The 14,659-nt window shown below is 37.4% G+C and overlaps 1 protein-coding gene across 1 annotated transcript in view; it reads left to right on the top strand.

Moving 5' to 3' along the window:
- CHD1 (chromodomain helicase DNA binding protein 1) overlaps window positions 1-14,659 on the top strand; it is a 56,667-nt gene that overhangs the window by 23,212 nt on the left and 18,796 nt on the right. The window contains exons 6-19 of the mRNA XM_075020777.1: window positions 530-679; window positions 968-1,245; window positions 2,748-2,973; window positions 3,793-3,893; window positions 4,145-4,323; window positions 5,337-5,464; window positions 6,058-6,274; window positions 6,879-6,968; window positions 7,853-8,043; window positions 9,432-9,620; window positions 9,937-10,099; window positions 12,789-12,941; window positions 13,464-13,535; window positions 14,395-14,544. Coding sequence (XP_074876878.1) covers window positions 530-679; window positions 968-1,245; window positions 2,748-2,973; window positions 3,793-3,893; window positions 4,145-4,323; window positions 5,337-5,464; window positions 6,058-6,274; window positions 6,879-6,968; window positions 7,853-8,043; window positions 9,432-9,620; window positions 9,937-10,099; window positions 12,789-12,941; window positions 13,464-13,535; window positions 14,395-14,544 — 2,287 coding nt within the window. The remainder of the gene's footprint in view (window positions 1-529; window positions 680-967; window positions 1,246-2,747; window positions 2,974-3,792; window positions 3,894-4,144; window positions 4,324-5,336; window positions 5,465-6,057; window positions 6,275-6,878; window positions 6,969-7,852; window positions 8,044-9,431; window positions 9,621-9,936; window positions 10,100-12,788; window positions 12,942-13,463; window positions 13,536-14,394; window positions 14,545-14,659) is intronic.

Below are 14,659 nucleotides of genomic sequence, written 5' to 3'. Positions count from 1 at the left end.
GTTTCTCAGATCTGCCTCTGTTTTTTTGATTCCTGTGCCAAAGTTGCTGGTTCTTCACGTGGGCCATGGGGACCATAGGCATTAGACAATATGGGACTCTTCAGAGTATAACATAACAGGGCTTTATGATTTGAGCATATGTAAATTCTGATAAATATGTATCTTTCCAGTTAGACTTGTTAAGTGCTCTGTTTTCTTGATGTCGCATTGACTTACTTCTTCATGCTGAAATTTATATAGAAATCCAGATTTTTGTTTTATTTTGGATTTTAAATCTACCTCTTGATAACAGAAAACTTAATCCAACTCCCTTTGAAGCTGTTGGGCATTTTTACTTTTCTATTATTCATTGATGACAATTTTCTGTCTCATCAGCTGAAATAACTGTTACGAGATTTTTATTTCTCTGAAGAATGTTGACATTACAGCAGATACCCTGTGGATGAATACCTGATTTAAAAAAACAAACAAACAAACAAAAAAAACCAACAACAATGTAAATTACTCTTTTGTCATTCAATATGTACAGTGAAGACTGGCAAATGTCGGGATCAGGGTCAGTATCAGGAACTGGTTCCGATTCTGAATCGGAGGAAGATAGGGAGAAAAGCACTTGTGAAGAGAGTGAATCTGACTATGAGCCAAAAAACAAGGTCAAAAGCCGGAAACCTCCAAGCAGGTAAGTCACACATTTGGATACTCTGGTACTATTTCCAATAAGCAGCTGAGTATTTACTACCATTGTACATGCAAATGAGAACGTTAATGCTTATTAAAGAAAAATGAAGTTTATTTAAAGCTACATGAGATGTTAATATACTAATGCTTTTTAGTGAATACCTTTTCCTATCTGCTGTAACTGAAAGTGGAGTAACTGAGCATTGATGAAATACATGTATTCAGAAAGCAATACAGAAGATTTATAGTTGTTCCTGTTGAAACATCATTGTTGTGTCATGTCTTCAAGAATTAAGCCAAAAAGTGGGAAAAAGAGTGCAGGACTGAAAAAGAGGCAACTTGATTCATCAGATGATGATGAAGAGGAAGAGGAGGATGATGATGATTATGATAAGAGAGGATCTCGTCGCCAGGCAACAGTCAACATTAGTTACAAAGAAGCTGAAGAAACCAAGACAGATTCTGATGATTTGCTGGAAGTTTGTGGAGAAGATGTCCCACAAACTGAAGAAGATGAATTTGAAACCATAGAGAAGTTCATGGATAGTCGAGTTGGCCGAAAAGGAGGTATGTTTGTTTTGGGTTTTTTTTTCTGTCCATGTTCTTAAGATCCTGGAGTGTGTTGTGGTGCAACTTCAGCAAATGTTCTCAGCTGTAGGTCACCTGCGAGGTTTATAAACAGCAATAATTTTAAAGTTACCAAAAAGTCATCTTGTTCTGTCTTTCATAAGGATGTTCCTTTTTAAAATCCCTTCTAAGCGTTGCAAAGTAAAATGTAGAAGAATTGCATACCTAAGTAGAACATAAAAATTAAGTGGAAGATAGCTCCATGTTGCATGAATGCATACCATATTGTTACGTCACTGTTTGTACAGTTTAGTGATACTTGATCAGTATAAATTATATACAGTGGAGTGGAGAAAGTGGACTAGATAGGAGAACTGACTAGTAATCTGAACCCTGAAAGATGGTGTTTGCAAGACTGAACCACTGAGGTTATGATTTCAGTTATTGCTGTACAAATTGTCTCAATACAGTGCAATGTGTGGAATGACCACAAATTGCATCTAAAAATTCAGTGGTGCACTTGCATGTGAACTCTTAAAAGTATTTTGTGAATAGTGGTAGGCATGCCATATTTCCAGCAATAATGGGATGCATTGTCTAGCAGTTCTGCTTATGTGTTTTGAGTTTGCAAATTAGGATTCTAATTATAAAAACAAACACACACCAAAAAAAACCCCAAACCCTGGGCCTCTTGCATTTCAGAGTTACCTACCTTTCTCCATTAGTCATACCCAATCTCTAAAGTTTCTGACCCATGTCAGAACTTCGATTCATTCTTCCTCTCGACTTTCTTCTCCCATGCTGTCCCAAATTCTTGCATATCCTGCTCCAAGGCATAGTGTTAACTGCTGTGGTCAAAGCTTCTTACATTCTTCCTGCCCAGATGATGTTGCTGCTTGTGCTGTCTTTTGCTGTTGCCACTGTGTGTGGCTTTATGTGGTCCCTGCAGCTTGCTAGGCTCATTTCCTTACATGTCTGTCCTCACTGAAAGAGCCTGTTTCGTGCTGTATTATGCTTCAGCTGTGATACAGACTGTATTTAATTAAAAATTTTCTCAGGTAAGATAACAAAGGCAGAAAAAGTAGTAAAACAAGTTTAGGAAGAAATAGATTTATAGTATCCTTAGTAGGTCATGGATGTCTCAAGGCTGACCAAGCATAATGTCAGATGTCTTTTGTACACTCAGGGATGAAAGTAATAGAAGACAAGAAGCAGCATTAGTGGAGCGTTCCCTGGTGATTACTTTAAAAACTAGGAATGCAAAGAAAATTCTCATGGGAAAGATAAGCTATTGTAGGTTAGGTACAGAAGTTTTTGTTGCTTTTTTGATTCTTTTGACTACTTGTGCATGTGTGAACATATCTATGCTGTAGTTGTTCAAATAAGAGTAAAGACATGAGAGCTGTAGATACTAGTCAAATATATGCACATCTAAAAGCATTACTGGTTAACTTACAATAATGCATACTTAATTAAGGCTTATGATGCGGTTTCTTTCACAGCCACAGGTGCTGCAACCACCATCTATGCAGTTGAGGCAGATGGTGACCCAAATGCTGGGTTTGAAAAGTCAAAGGAGGCAGGAGAAATACAGTATCTTATTAAATGGAAAGGTTGGTCACACATCCATAACACGTGGGAAACTGAGGAAACACTGAAGCAACAAAATGTTAAAGGAATGAAGAAACTGGACAACTATAAGAAGAAGGATCAGGAAACAAAACGATGGTGAATATTTTTGTGTAGCCTTCCACAATACTTATTTTGTAACAAGGTAGATGTTCTATTGTGTTTCTGAGACCTGTTACCTCTTCTTGAGGGCATAATTTCAAGTGTCTATGCAACAGGAAGACAAAAACCTTAAAAGTTGAAGCCTTCTTAACATGTTGCTGTGAGATGATCTTCTGAACCTGGTTTTAGTGTGCGTGTGTGTTACAATTGTACCTTTTACTAATTTTGTTGTTACACTTTGATCAGAGTTCTTCCAGAATCGCTGCAGAGATTAATGTTTTCTTCATATATTAGCCATTTCAGATTACTTTGAAGAATTCAGGTTTTTTGGCTCAAACCTCAGGTTCAAGCCTGAGAACAAAAACCTGAAGAAATCCATACATTCTGAAGTCATCTTTTTGGTGTTCAGTTTTATTAGTATGTTTAATATAATCAATGAATACTAATGGGATTATTAGCATATTAATCATAAGATGGATTCTTACAGAGTGAGCCACCCTGAATACTGTTCCATGAAAATACCCTGTGAAGTACACTATTTATTGTTGAGAATAGGTATTCTGAATTAACTGCATGACTAGTACCACCTGTAGCTGTAGTAGTTGTGTCTCTTGGTAAGCATTCTCAGTCATTAATTATGAGCCACCTAGGCCAGATGCAACAATTTTATAGTAGGAATTTCTAAGTTCTCCTTTCAAAGAAGCTCTCTAAGCAACATTCCTGTGACGCTTGCATTCAGAGCTTTAGAGTTGCCAAATTTTCATAGTTTTAGAACTATATAGTATAACAAGTATTGTAAATTAATTCCCATTACAGGCTGAAAAATGCTTCTCCAGAAGATGTGGAATATTACAACTGCCAGCAGGAGCTTACAGATGATCTACATAAACAATATCAGATAGTGGAAAGAATAATTGGTATGTTACAAACTTGCGGACAGAGAACAGTGAGAGTTCTGTATGTTCACTGCTTATATGTTGCATTTGTAGCTAAGAAATTTAGAATATCAGTATCACTAACTTTTTAGTCCAAAACTTCAGGTAAAGAAAAAAGTTGTCATACTGTCTGTGCTATGAAGCTAGCTTCATAATTTTAGGTAATACCTAAAATTAATGTGGTCATAAGATAAGTAAAATGCTGATTAGATATCTCTGGTGCATTTCTTCAGCTCATTCAAATCAGAAATCAGCAGCTGGTTATCCAGACTATTATTGTAAATGGCAGGGTCTGCCTTATTCAGAATGTAGCTGGGAAGATGGTGCTCTCATTGCCAAGAAGTTTCAGGCACGCATTGATGAGTACTTTAGCAGAAATCAATCCAAGACCACTCCATTTAAGGACTGCAAGGTGAGTATGTAATTTGCAATGGATTTATAGTCCGTTGTACTGGGTCTGACTGGGATGGAGTTAATTTTCTTCATAGCAACCTGTATGGCTGGTGTGTTAGATTTGTGACCTAAATAGTGTTTATAAGACATTAGTGTTTTGGCTGTTGTTGAATGGTGCTTGCACAGTGTCAAGGCCTTCTCTGTTTCTTGCTGTGCACTCCCCACCATGAGCAGGCTGTGGATAGGCAAGGGGCTGGGAGGGAGCACAGCCAGTACAGCTGACGCCAACTGACAAAAGAGGTATTCCATGCCATTTAATGTTATGCTGAGCAATGAAACTGGGTGGGATGAGCAGGGCATTTGAAGGTGACCATTGCTTGGAGACTTGCTGGTCATCAGTCTGCTGGTGAGTTAATGTGTGACTCCCTTTGTCACTTGTGGGGGTTTTTTTTGGCTGTGGGTTTTTTGTTTGGTTGGTTGGGTTTTATTCCTTCACCCAGTAAACTCTTTATTTTGACCTACAAGTTTTTCTCACTTTTGCCCTTTCAATTAACTCCCTTGTCCTGCTAGGGTGGGGAGTGAGTAGGCAACTGGGTGGCAACTTAGCTGCCAGCCTGGTTCAAGCCACCACATCAGTTGTGACTGTAAAAATGTGAAAATCTTCTATGAATCCAGAGATAAGATATACATATTATGAAATATATTTGAAGGTTGTTCAGAACATTTTATATAGTAATACATGTGGAAAGTAACACTACTAATAGTAGCTTTTTGGGCTTGTTTAGTTTTGAAGGTTATTTTAAAAGTAAACATTGGGTGAATTAATGTCACTCCCATTTTGAAATTTAGATTAGCAATCAAAACAATTTCAACTTGCAAATTGCTTGGTGTTTTTATATAGCCTAGTTTTTGTCAATGGATGAAAATTAGACTTGGTGATGCAGTAGATCCCTATTACTATTTTTTTTTATAGGAAGACATTTTGGTAACTTCAGTTGGTAGTAGAACTGATGATCAATTTGCTTTTGACAGGTTCTGAAACAGAGGCCAAGGTTTGTTGCACTAAAGAAGCAACCATCTTACATTGGAGGACATGAAAGTTTAGAATTAAGAGATTATCAGTTAAATGGGTTGAATTGGCTTGCTCACTCATGGTGCAAGTAAGTATGCTCTAAAATGAGAGTTTCTGTTTGTTAACTGTAAGCATTTGTAAAACTTTGAAATTGATTTTTCTGTATTTTTTTTGAAGGTGGAGGGTCTCATACAGTAAGCTCAAAGTAGAGGTCTGAGGGGAGTCGTTTTATTCTAAGTAGTACCAAAACTTATTCCACGGCTGTTCTCAGAAACAGCTAAGCTCTGTTGTTGCTTTACTTTTAATTTCCTGTGGGGGTAAGTCATATTTTTAAAAAGCAAACAAACCTAAAACAGTAAAATTGGAAAACCCAAAGCAAACTCTTCTGAAATGTCAACATTAGTGTTATACTTTGAAAATTAGACCTATGAGGAATATTTGCAAGATTTTTGTGAACTTTATTAATTTAATTAAAGTATTAAGTGGTGGGGAGGAGTTGGAAATTCCTTTTATGGAAAAAGGAAATAAACTTCAAGATGTATAGTTGCAAAACCTTGAAAACTTGTATGAATGTTTTTTATGCTCAAAAGATAATAATTTCTTCTTGTCCAATGCCTCCCCTTCTCTATACCACCCCTAAATTTTTGTTGTTGTTGGTTTGTTTTTTTTGTTTTTTTTTAGAGGGAATAGCTGTATTCTGGCAGATGAAATGGGTCTGGGTAAAACAATACAAACAATTTCTTTTCTGAACTACCTGTTTCATGAACATCAATTGTATGGGCCTTTCTTGCTGGTTGTGCCACTTTCTACCTTGACATCTTGGCAAAGAGAGATTCAAACTTGGGCTCCTCAGATGAATGCTGTAGTTTACTTGGGAGATATAACTAGCAGAAATATGGTGAGTATTTCTCTTTATCATTGGAAGGGCTTGTAGATAAATAAGACTCAATTCATATTCCTATCCTCTGCTAATGTCCTATATTTTGGTTAGGAATGAGCAAATACTAGAACACTATGTGTTTAAGATGCAAATTGAAAGCTTAGATTTTGATCTGATATAAATGTGTGGGAAAGATTTCCTTCCTGCTTAATAGTGAATAGGATTAAAAATTTATTCTTGCATTTGAGAACAAATTATCTTCTGCAATATGATTATTTAGGTGGATACAGTGAAAATAAATATGTAGGCAAGCCAGTCATGACTTTAATTTATTTCCTGAAAAGTTGTTGGCTTGTTTTATTAATGTGTTTTCTGAATGTTAGTAATCGTATCCATTAAAGTAAAAAATGTGTTGTAGAAATTCTTTGCTGTCTCTTCAGACTTTAAACAAAATATTTTTGGAGTGCCTAGACAGGTTTGAAGTTGAGTCTTATGTATGTTAATATGTTTTGCTTTTGTTTTGTGAGCATATTATTGTATGTCATTTAAACATTTACATTGTTGCAGTAGTTAAATTTACCCCAGTCAACAAGACCTTTTTTTCTCTTGATTCTTTTTGTAGATAAGAACTCATGAATGGATGCATCCACAGACCAAACGATTAAAATTTAACATACTTCTAACAACATACGAAATTTTGCTGAAGGATAAGGTAATTACACTTCTTCAGCGGGATAAAAATAATTTTTCTGGTGTAGAACTCTCTTTAGACTTGCATGTATTTTGGTGTTGGCCCATTAAATTTATGGAGAGTGTGATAGCTTTTGTTTTGGAAGTATGACAGTGTGTGGTTTGGGTTTTGGGGGTTCATGTGTGTGTGTGTTGGTTTGGTTTTTAGTTTGTTTTTTTTTAAGCACTTCTAGATTTTCTGTAAGTGTGGTGAGGCTTTCAACCTTTTTGCATTTTGTTAAGTGGGTAACACTTCTTTTTGTCCAGTTTGCTTGGGATTCTCATTACTGTAATAGTCTCTTTGCATCTTAAAAGAGCTCTACTTGTTTGCAAACTACTGTCAAGGAGCTGAAAAAGAACCCAATCCCTAGCCCCAAATGTGATATAGAACTCTGAAATCCCATGTAGTTTTTCTTTGTTATTGTGTATATAGTAGTATGTGTACACGTATTAATACTGTATTCATACTGGTAGCACGCTGAGTTATTGTTAATTCTTCTAACAGTATATGGAAGCTTATAGATAGTCAAGAAGCAGAACATTTTTACTTTATGTGTTTATACATGCTGGGAAGAAGAGGTCAATAGGGATTTTTTTTTTGTCATGTAAAAATTAATATAGGTCAGACTTTTGGCCTTTTTTTTTCTTTTTAAACTTAATTTTTACTTTCTTGGGATGCTTGCACAGCCTTTCATTAAATCTTGCAAATGTAAAAGCCATAATGAGTACTAAAAACATATAGCTGTCCATGTTTTATTGAAATAAACCAAGAAGTGATGGTGTTTATTGCTTGATTATACAATGTGCAAAATTACGCAATGTGTTTATTTGTATACTATCCCCTCCCCCCCCCTCCATTTCTTTAAGTCGTTCCTTGGTGGTCTGAATTGGGCATTCATAGGAGTTGATGAAGCTCATCGTTTAAAAAATGACGACTCTCTTCTGTACAAGACTTTAATAGACTTTAAGTCTAACCATCGTCTTCTTATTACTGGAACCCCTCTGCAAAACTCCCTCAAAGAGCTTTGGTCTTTGTTGCACTTCATCATGCCAGAAAAGTAAGGAAGAGTTTTATGTGATTCTTCTTAACGTTTTTTTGGTCAAATTTGTTACTGTGAAGTAGTGTAGTTATTCGAGAATCAATAGAAGTAGAGAATGGTACTGAAAGATCATTTAAATATTCTGTGTAAAGTAGATGCATATATTTTTTTTCATGCTGCTCCTGGTAAGTAATACTGGTAGCAGTTGTCACCTTTTTCCATTTTAGCAGTCTACAAAAATGATGGATTGATGTATGGGTCAGAACCTGGAAAAAAGGCTTCTTAGGCTAAGAAGAAAACTGTATAGATTTACTCTAGGGAAATAGAACAGAATCTTTTCTGTGTTATTTGTATTAATGAAAATAAATTTGTACCAAGATGCCCAATATCCTGTAGTTCAGTCAGATTCAGTATGGTTTTCCCATACGGTTTGCATACAGTAAGCTTAGTGTATTGACCTTATTTTGTACTGACTTCTGCTTATACCTAAGACAAGTTAGAGCTCATGTGTGAGAGCATATGTTCCTGTCAGACATCTTGTAAATGCCAGGCACCATAGTTCCATTTAGTTTGAGCTATGGATTGTCCTGACTTCTTCAGAACCTTAACAAGAAAGCCACTATGGTGTAGTACCCATGCTTCATTTGATCATAAAGTGTATTCTCCTAGTCTGTTAGCACAGAGGATAGTTATGCTTCAGCTATACAAGCTATACAAGCTGCAAAACGTACATTAGGTAGCCTCTTGTGCTTTTGCACACCCTGCAGCCATGCAGCTGTTTTTTCATGCTGCTCTTGATAAATGTAATAACAGAATTTCTGGAACCATAGAATCATAGAATCATTTAGGTTGGAAAAGACCTCCAAGATCATCGAGTCCAACCATCAACCATGCCCACTAAACCATGTCCTGAAGTACTCCGTCCACTTGCTTTTTGAATACCTCCAGGGATGGTGACTCAACCACTTCCCTGGGCAGCCCATTCTGATGTTTGACAACCCTCTCAATAAAAAAATTTTTCCTAATATCTAACCTAAATCTCCCTTGCCTCAACTTGAGGCCATTTCCTCTTGTCCTATCAACCATCTCGGTGAGTATCCTTGCAGAAAAAGAAAAAGGTTGGGTCTCCACTGGAGAAATTAAAATTCAGTAGTTTTCATTCTGTAAACGTGTTTGGAAAAATTCCATTCTTCTATTTACAGGCAAAGTATTTGGAATTTCATGTGAGATGAAAATTCAGAAATTGGATAAGTTAAACAGAAGGGAGTGGGGAAGAAATTTAAATGTGTGTGTGCTCTTGTGGTATATTTATACACGTTCTATGTTTGTGTTCTCTTCTTGAATTTTGCATCTTCAGTCATTCACAGTATGTCATTATTTTGCGCTTATTCTTTATTATGTTGAAGGTTTTCTTCCTGGGAGGATTTTGAAGAGGAACATGGCAAAGGGAGAGAGTATGGTTATGCAAGTCTTCACAAAGAACTTGAACCATTTCTGCTGAGAAGAGTTAAAAAAGATGTAGAAAAGTCTTTACCTGCTAAAGTTGAACAAATTCTGAGGATGGAAATGAGTGCATTGCAGAAGCAGTATTACAAGTAAATAGCAACACTTTTTAAATTTTGCTGGTTTAGTGATATGTCCACATGAAAGCTACTGCAGTATAATAGATTTTTATAATGCAATTTGAACTCGAGACTTCTAGGGTTTCACAACAGTAAAATTCTAGCAAGCAAGGGCTCAAGAATTACACTGGTCTAATGTCTATTCATGTAGCTTCTTTTATTTGGCATGTTTGTACATTCTTTTGGGAGCTGCTTTTTTTCTTTAGCTTGTAAGCACTCAAAATATAAACATCCCTCTTGCTTCCACATACGGTTAGAAATTACTTACATTGTACATCTTATGTTATAGGTGGATTTTAACCAGGAATTACAAAGCCCTCAGTAAAGGTTCAAAAGGCAGTACCTCAGGCTTTTTGAACATCATGATGGAACTCAAGAAGTGTTGTAACCATTGCTACCTCATTAAACCACCAGACGACAATGAATTCTATAATAAGCAGGAGGCCTTACAGGTAATGTCACTTTTTAATTAAGGAAAAAAAAAAAAGTTCTATTTTACGTCTGTAATATTCACACAATTTTATAGTCCTCTGGCAGTTTATTAATTCTTATTGAAATGTATTAAGAAGAAACAAGTTCTCTGGAAAATGTGCATCCTGGGTTTTACAAGTCAGTGAATTGGTTTTTGTTTCTTAAGTGGAACTGAATAATTGACAGATAATTGACTAAATAAAATATCCCCAATTTTAATTACAATCAAAGTAAAAAGGAAATGGCTTGAAACAGGCTGTGTATTTTCACACAAAATAAACTTGAGATCTGTTTTAAACTCAAGTCAAATAAAGCAGCTAAGCCGGTAAATGTAATGTGAATGTGTGGTGGGTTGACCCTGACTGGATGCCAGGTGCCCACCAAAGCCACTCTATCACTCCTCCTCAGCTGGGCAGGGGAGAGAGAATATAACAAAAGGCTCATGGGTCCAGATAAGGACAGGGAGAGATCACTCACCAATTACCATCACGGGCAAAACAGACTCAACTTAGGGAAAATTTAACTTGATTGATTGACAAACAAATCAGAGTAGGGTAATGAGAAATAATCTCAAATCATAAAACACCTTCCCCCACCACTCCCTTCTTCCCGGGCACAGCTTACTCCCAATTTCTCTACCTCCTGCCCCACAGCAGCACAAGGGTGTGGGGAATGGGGGTTGGGGTCAGTTCATCACACATTGTCTCTGCTGCTCCTTCCTCCTCAGGGGGAGGACTCCTTACTCTTCCCCTCCTCCAGTGTGGGGTCCCTCCCATGGGAGACACTTCTCCAGGAACTTCGCTTATGTGAGTCCTTCCCATGGGCTGCAGTTCTTCACGAACTGCTCCAGTGTGGGTCCATTGCAGGGTCACAGGTCCTGCCAGCAAACCTGCCCCAGCATGGGCTTGTCTCTTTCCATGGGCCACAGGTCCTGCCAGGATCCTGCTCCAGCGTGGGCCTTCCCATGGGGTCACAGCCTCTTTTGGGCATCCAGCTGCTCCAGTGTGGGGTCCTCCCCGGGCTGCAGGTGGATATCTGCTCCACCGTGGACCTCCCTGGGCTGCAGGGGGACAGCCTGCCTCACCAGGGTCTTCACCACGGGCTGCAGGGGAATCTCTGCTCCAGCGCCTGGAGCATCTCCTCCCCCTCCTTCTTCACTGACCTGGGTGTCTGCAGAGTTGTTTCTCTTGCATGTTCTCATTCCTCTCCAGCTGCCATTTCTGTTCTGCAGCAACTTTGCATTGCTGGTGGGCTCGGCCTTGGCCAGTGGTGGGTCTGTCTTGTAGCTGTATGGCATTGGGTCTGTCAGATAGAAGAAGCTTCCAGCAGCTTCTCACAGAAGCCACCCCTGTAGCGCGTGCCCCCCTCCCCAAACCTTGCCATGCAAACTCAATACAGAGTGGAAAAGCATGTGACTGGTAGTGATACACCAGCAATCTATGTGGTAGGAGAAAGTGATCTGCAGAATGCTTTTAAGCCTTTTTTTAATAATCAGATACTGTTCTTTGTATGCCTGTGAACAACCAAAGTGAAAGGAAATGAAAGTAACAAGCATCCAAAGCTGAAAACAATTATCACTACTAAAGGTGGTCTGTTGTTTCTTTTTTTTTTTTTTTTTTTTTTAAGGTCAACTAATATTTGTACCAAAACTGCTGAGAAGCACAGCAACAGATAAGATGACTGTTGGTGGTGGTGCAGTTTATACAAACATAAATGTTTCTAAAGATGATTTTTTCCTGTAAGCTTTCAAGTTGATCATTTAAATACCTTTCCAAAGCTACTAGTTTGTGCACTGACAAAAATTCTCCTCCTTTCTGGCTTAAAGAATAAAAGCACCTAACTGAAAACTTAGCGCTCCCCAAAATTCTATCCCAAGTGTCTTCATCTAAAGAGGCCTAACATTTTCAACATTAAGTTTCACATTTGCTGGAGTTTCTCTTCTAGTTACTCCCAATGCAGCTGAGAAGGCTTAACAGGCTTTAGGTGAGTTACAATGTTAGGCACCACAAATGAGATTCCTTTCACTTTATATTGCCTGAGAAACTTGATTGATGGGCTTTGTTTAAAAATACTTAGAAGGATTAAGCAGCAGTACCTATTTCTTTTCAAAAGATTGGAAGTGAAGAGATAGTAGTACTAAGATAGTTTTTTCTCAGTCTTATATTTTATTGGTTACCAAATTTTATTTTTTATTTGGCAGAAAAGAATTTGTGCCTACCTCATAACTGCTTAAATTTTTAAGCCCATATATTTACTTCATGTTTTGATGAGATGTTAAGATGTGATTTGAAGAGAGGAAACTGAACAATGCATTTCCTTTAAAAGTATGCGAGTTAGTAATGCTGTTGATTTCAGTTAGAATCAGCTAAACACAGAGTAAACTTTCATGTTCAGTTAATGCTGCATGCTAGTAAATTTATATAGCAGTGTTGTCTTATGGTCACATGAATTTGGTGGGGGTTTGGGGTTTTTTTAGGTCTAGGAGACTATATATAGTATGCACGTTTTAAACTATAAAATTCTTAAGGAATGTCAGAATTTACCTTTTTTCTTTTTCCTTCCACAGCAATAGAAACAAAACCAAACCTCAAATGAATGTCTAACCAACTGCAGTGTGTATTAGTGTTGAAATAAATTTATTTTGTAATGTGTGTTTCTTGGTTTTTGTAGCATTTAATACGTAGCAGTGGGAAACTAATCCTTCTTGACAAGCTACTGATTCGTCTGCGAGAACGTGGCAACAGAGTTCTGATTTTCTCACAGATGGTGAGAATGCTGGACATCCTAGCAGAATATCTGAAGTATCGTCAGTTTCCCTTTCAGGTAAGAAGCTTGGTAGTAGCCGAAAAGCTTGGTAGTAGCCAAGAAGCTTTAATCTTGAATATAAAACAAAAAACAAAACAAATCTTTTCTTTACTCTGAGGCTGACAGAGCACTGGAACAAGTTGTCCAGAGGTTATGGAATCTCCATCCTCTGTGACATTCAAAAGCCACCTGGGCATGACCTTGGGCAACCTGCTTTAGCTGTTGCTGCCTGAGTAGCGGGGTTAGACAAGACGATAGCCAGAGGTCCCTTCCAATATCAGCTGGTTTGTGATTATGTGATCTGCACCACTTCGCTTAAGAAAAGATACAAGAAAATGTGTTCTTTTTCTAGAAAGACTGGCAATTGCTATATGCTAACCAGTATTTTGAACTGAAACAGATGAATTAAAAAATTATGTGAAGTGTTGCATTACTTTTTTTTCCTTCACATAACAGTTTTGGCAGTTGAGAATTCAAGTTGCTCTGATTTTGAAGATAGTATAAGAATTATTTTTTAACTATAGTATTCAATCTCTTTAGAGACTTGATGGATCAATAAAAGGGGAATTGAGGAAACAAGCACTGGATCATTTTAATGCAGAAGGATCAGAGGTATGGTATCTTTTTCCGAAGGAATCTGTTTTATTTGTTCCCAAGAAATATAAAAAACCATTGCACAAAAAATGAAGGCTGAAAAGTGAGTTTTATTTTTTATTTCTTTCCCAAAAATTCAGAACGTTCTGTATGGGTTTTTGGCCATTACTAAGCTAAGGGCTACGTGGAAATTCTCAGGATTCATTCCTGAGTGTAATGGTTTGCTGTTTCCTGTAACTGTACTGAAAATTGGGATTATTTTTCTTTAACCTGTTTTACTTTATCTTGTATTTCATATGTTTTATTGCATATCGCAAGCTCCTTCTGCAGTCCTTCATGGTTGTCTCTGAATGAATAATTCTTTATCTTCTACTGGCTTTTTCACCTTGTTGCTTATCACATTTTCATATTGTTCATGAATATGTTTAACAGCATTGAACCTGGCAGAAGACTTTAGCTTTCTGTCTCTTAAGCAGTTACCTGTAGGCTCAAGCGTCTTCCCTGCTCTGGCATGGCTGCTTCCTTTTCCAGGGCTTGGGGTAGGGAGTGTGGGAGAGGGACTTTGTAACATACAAGGCTTTAACGGTAGGGGTTTTGTACTTTTTGGCCAGTCTTTGGTTGGGATTTTTTGATTGGTGATAATCTTTTAGGATGCTGCTTCCTTTAAACTGTTGAGAAGTCAGTAACTATTTATAAAAATATTGGTATCAATGTTTGCTTTATACTTAAAGAAGCTTTAACTGTAGAACAGTTATGGAATTGGTAGTATATGCTTTTGTAGTCTGCACCACAGACTGCATAAACAAGTGTCATATTGATTCCTTTAAGAATATTACAACTATTGTATATAAAACTATTTCTTATTTTATGATTTCAGGACTTCTGCTTTTTACTGTCTACCAGAGCTGGAGGATTAGGTATCAACTTGGCATCTGCTGACACTGTAGTTATATTTGATTCTGACTGGAATCCACAGAATGATCTGCAAGCACAGGCTAGAGCGCATAGGATTGGACAGAAGAAACAGGTATGCACATTCAGCTTTAAGCTCGAAACGTGAAGGAGGATTCCATGCAGTAGCTTGTCCACTCTGTCTGCACCATTCAGTCTTCATGTATTTTTAAGAATAACTAATACTTGCT

Source organism: Buteo buteo, chromosome Z (genome assembly GCF_964188355.1).
Source record: "Buteo buteo chromosome Z, bButBut1.hap1.1, whole genome shotgun sequence".
Taxonomy (NCBI): domain Eukaryota; kingdom Metazoa; phylum Chordata; class Aves; order Accipitriformes; family Accipitridae; genus Buteo; species Buteo buteo.
Note: the sequence above shows the minus strand (reverse complement) of the source record. Positions and strands in the feature narration are given on the sequence as shown.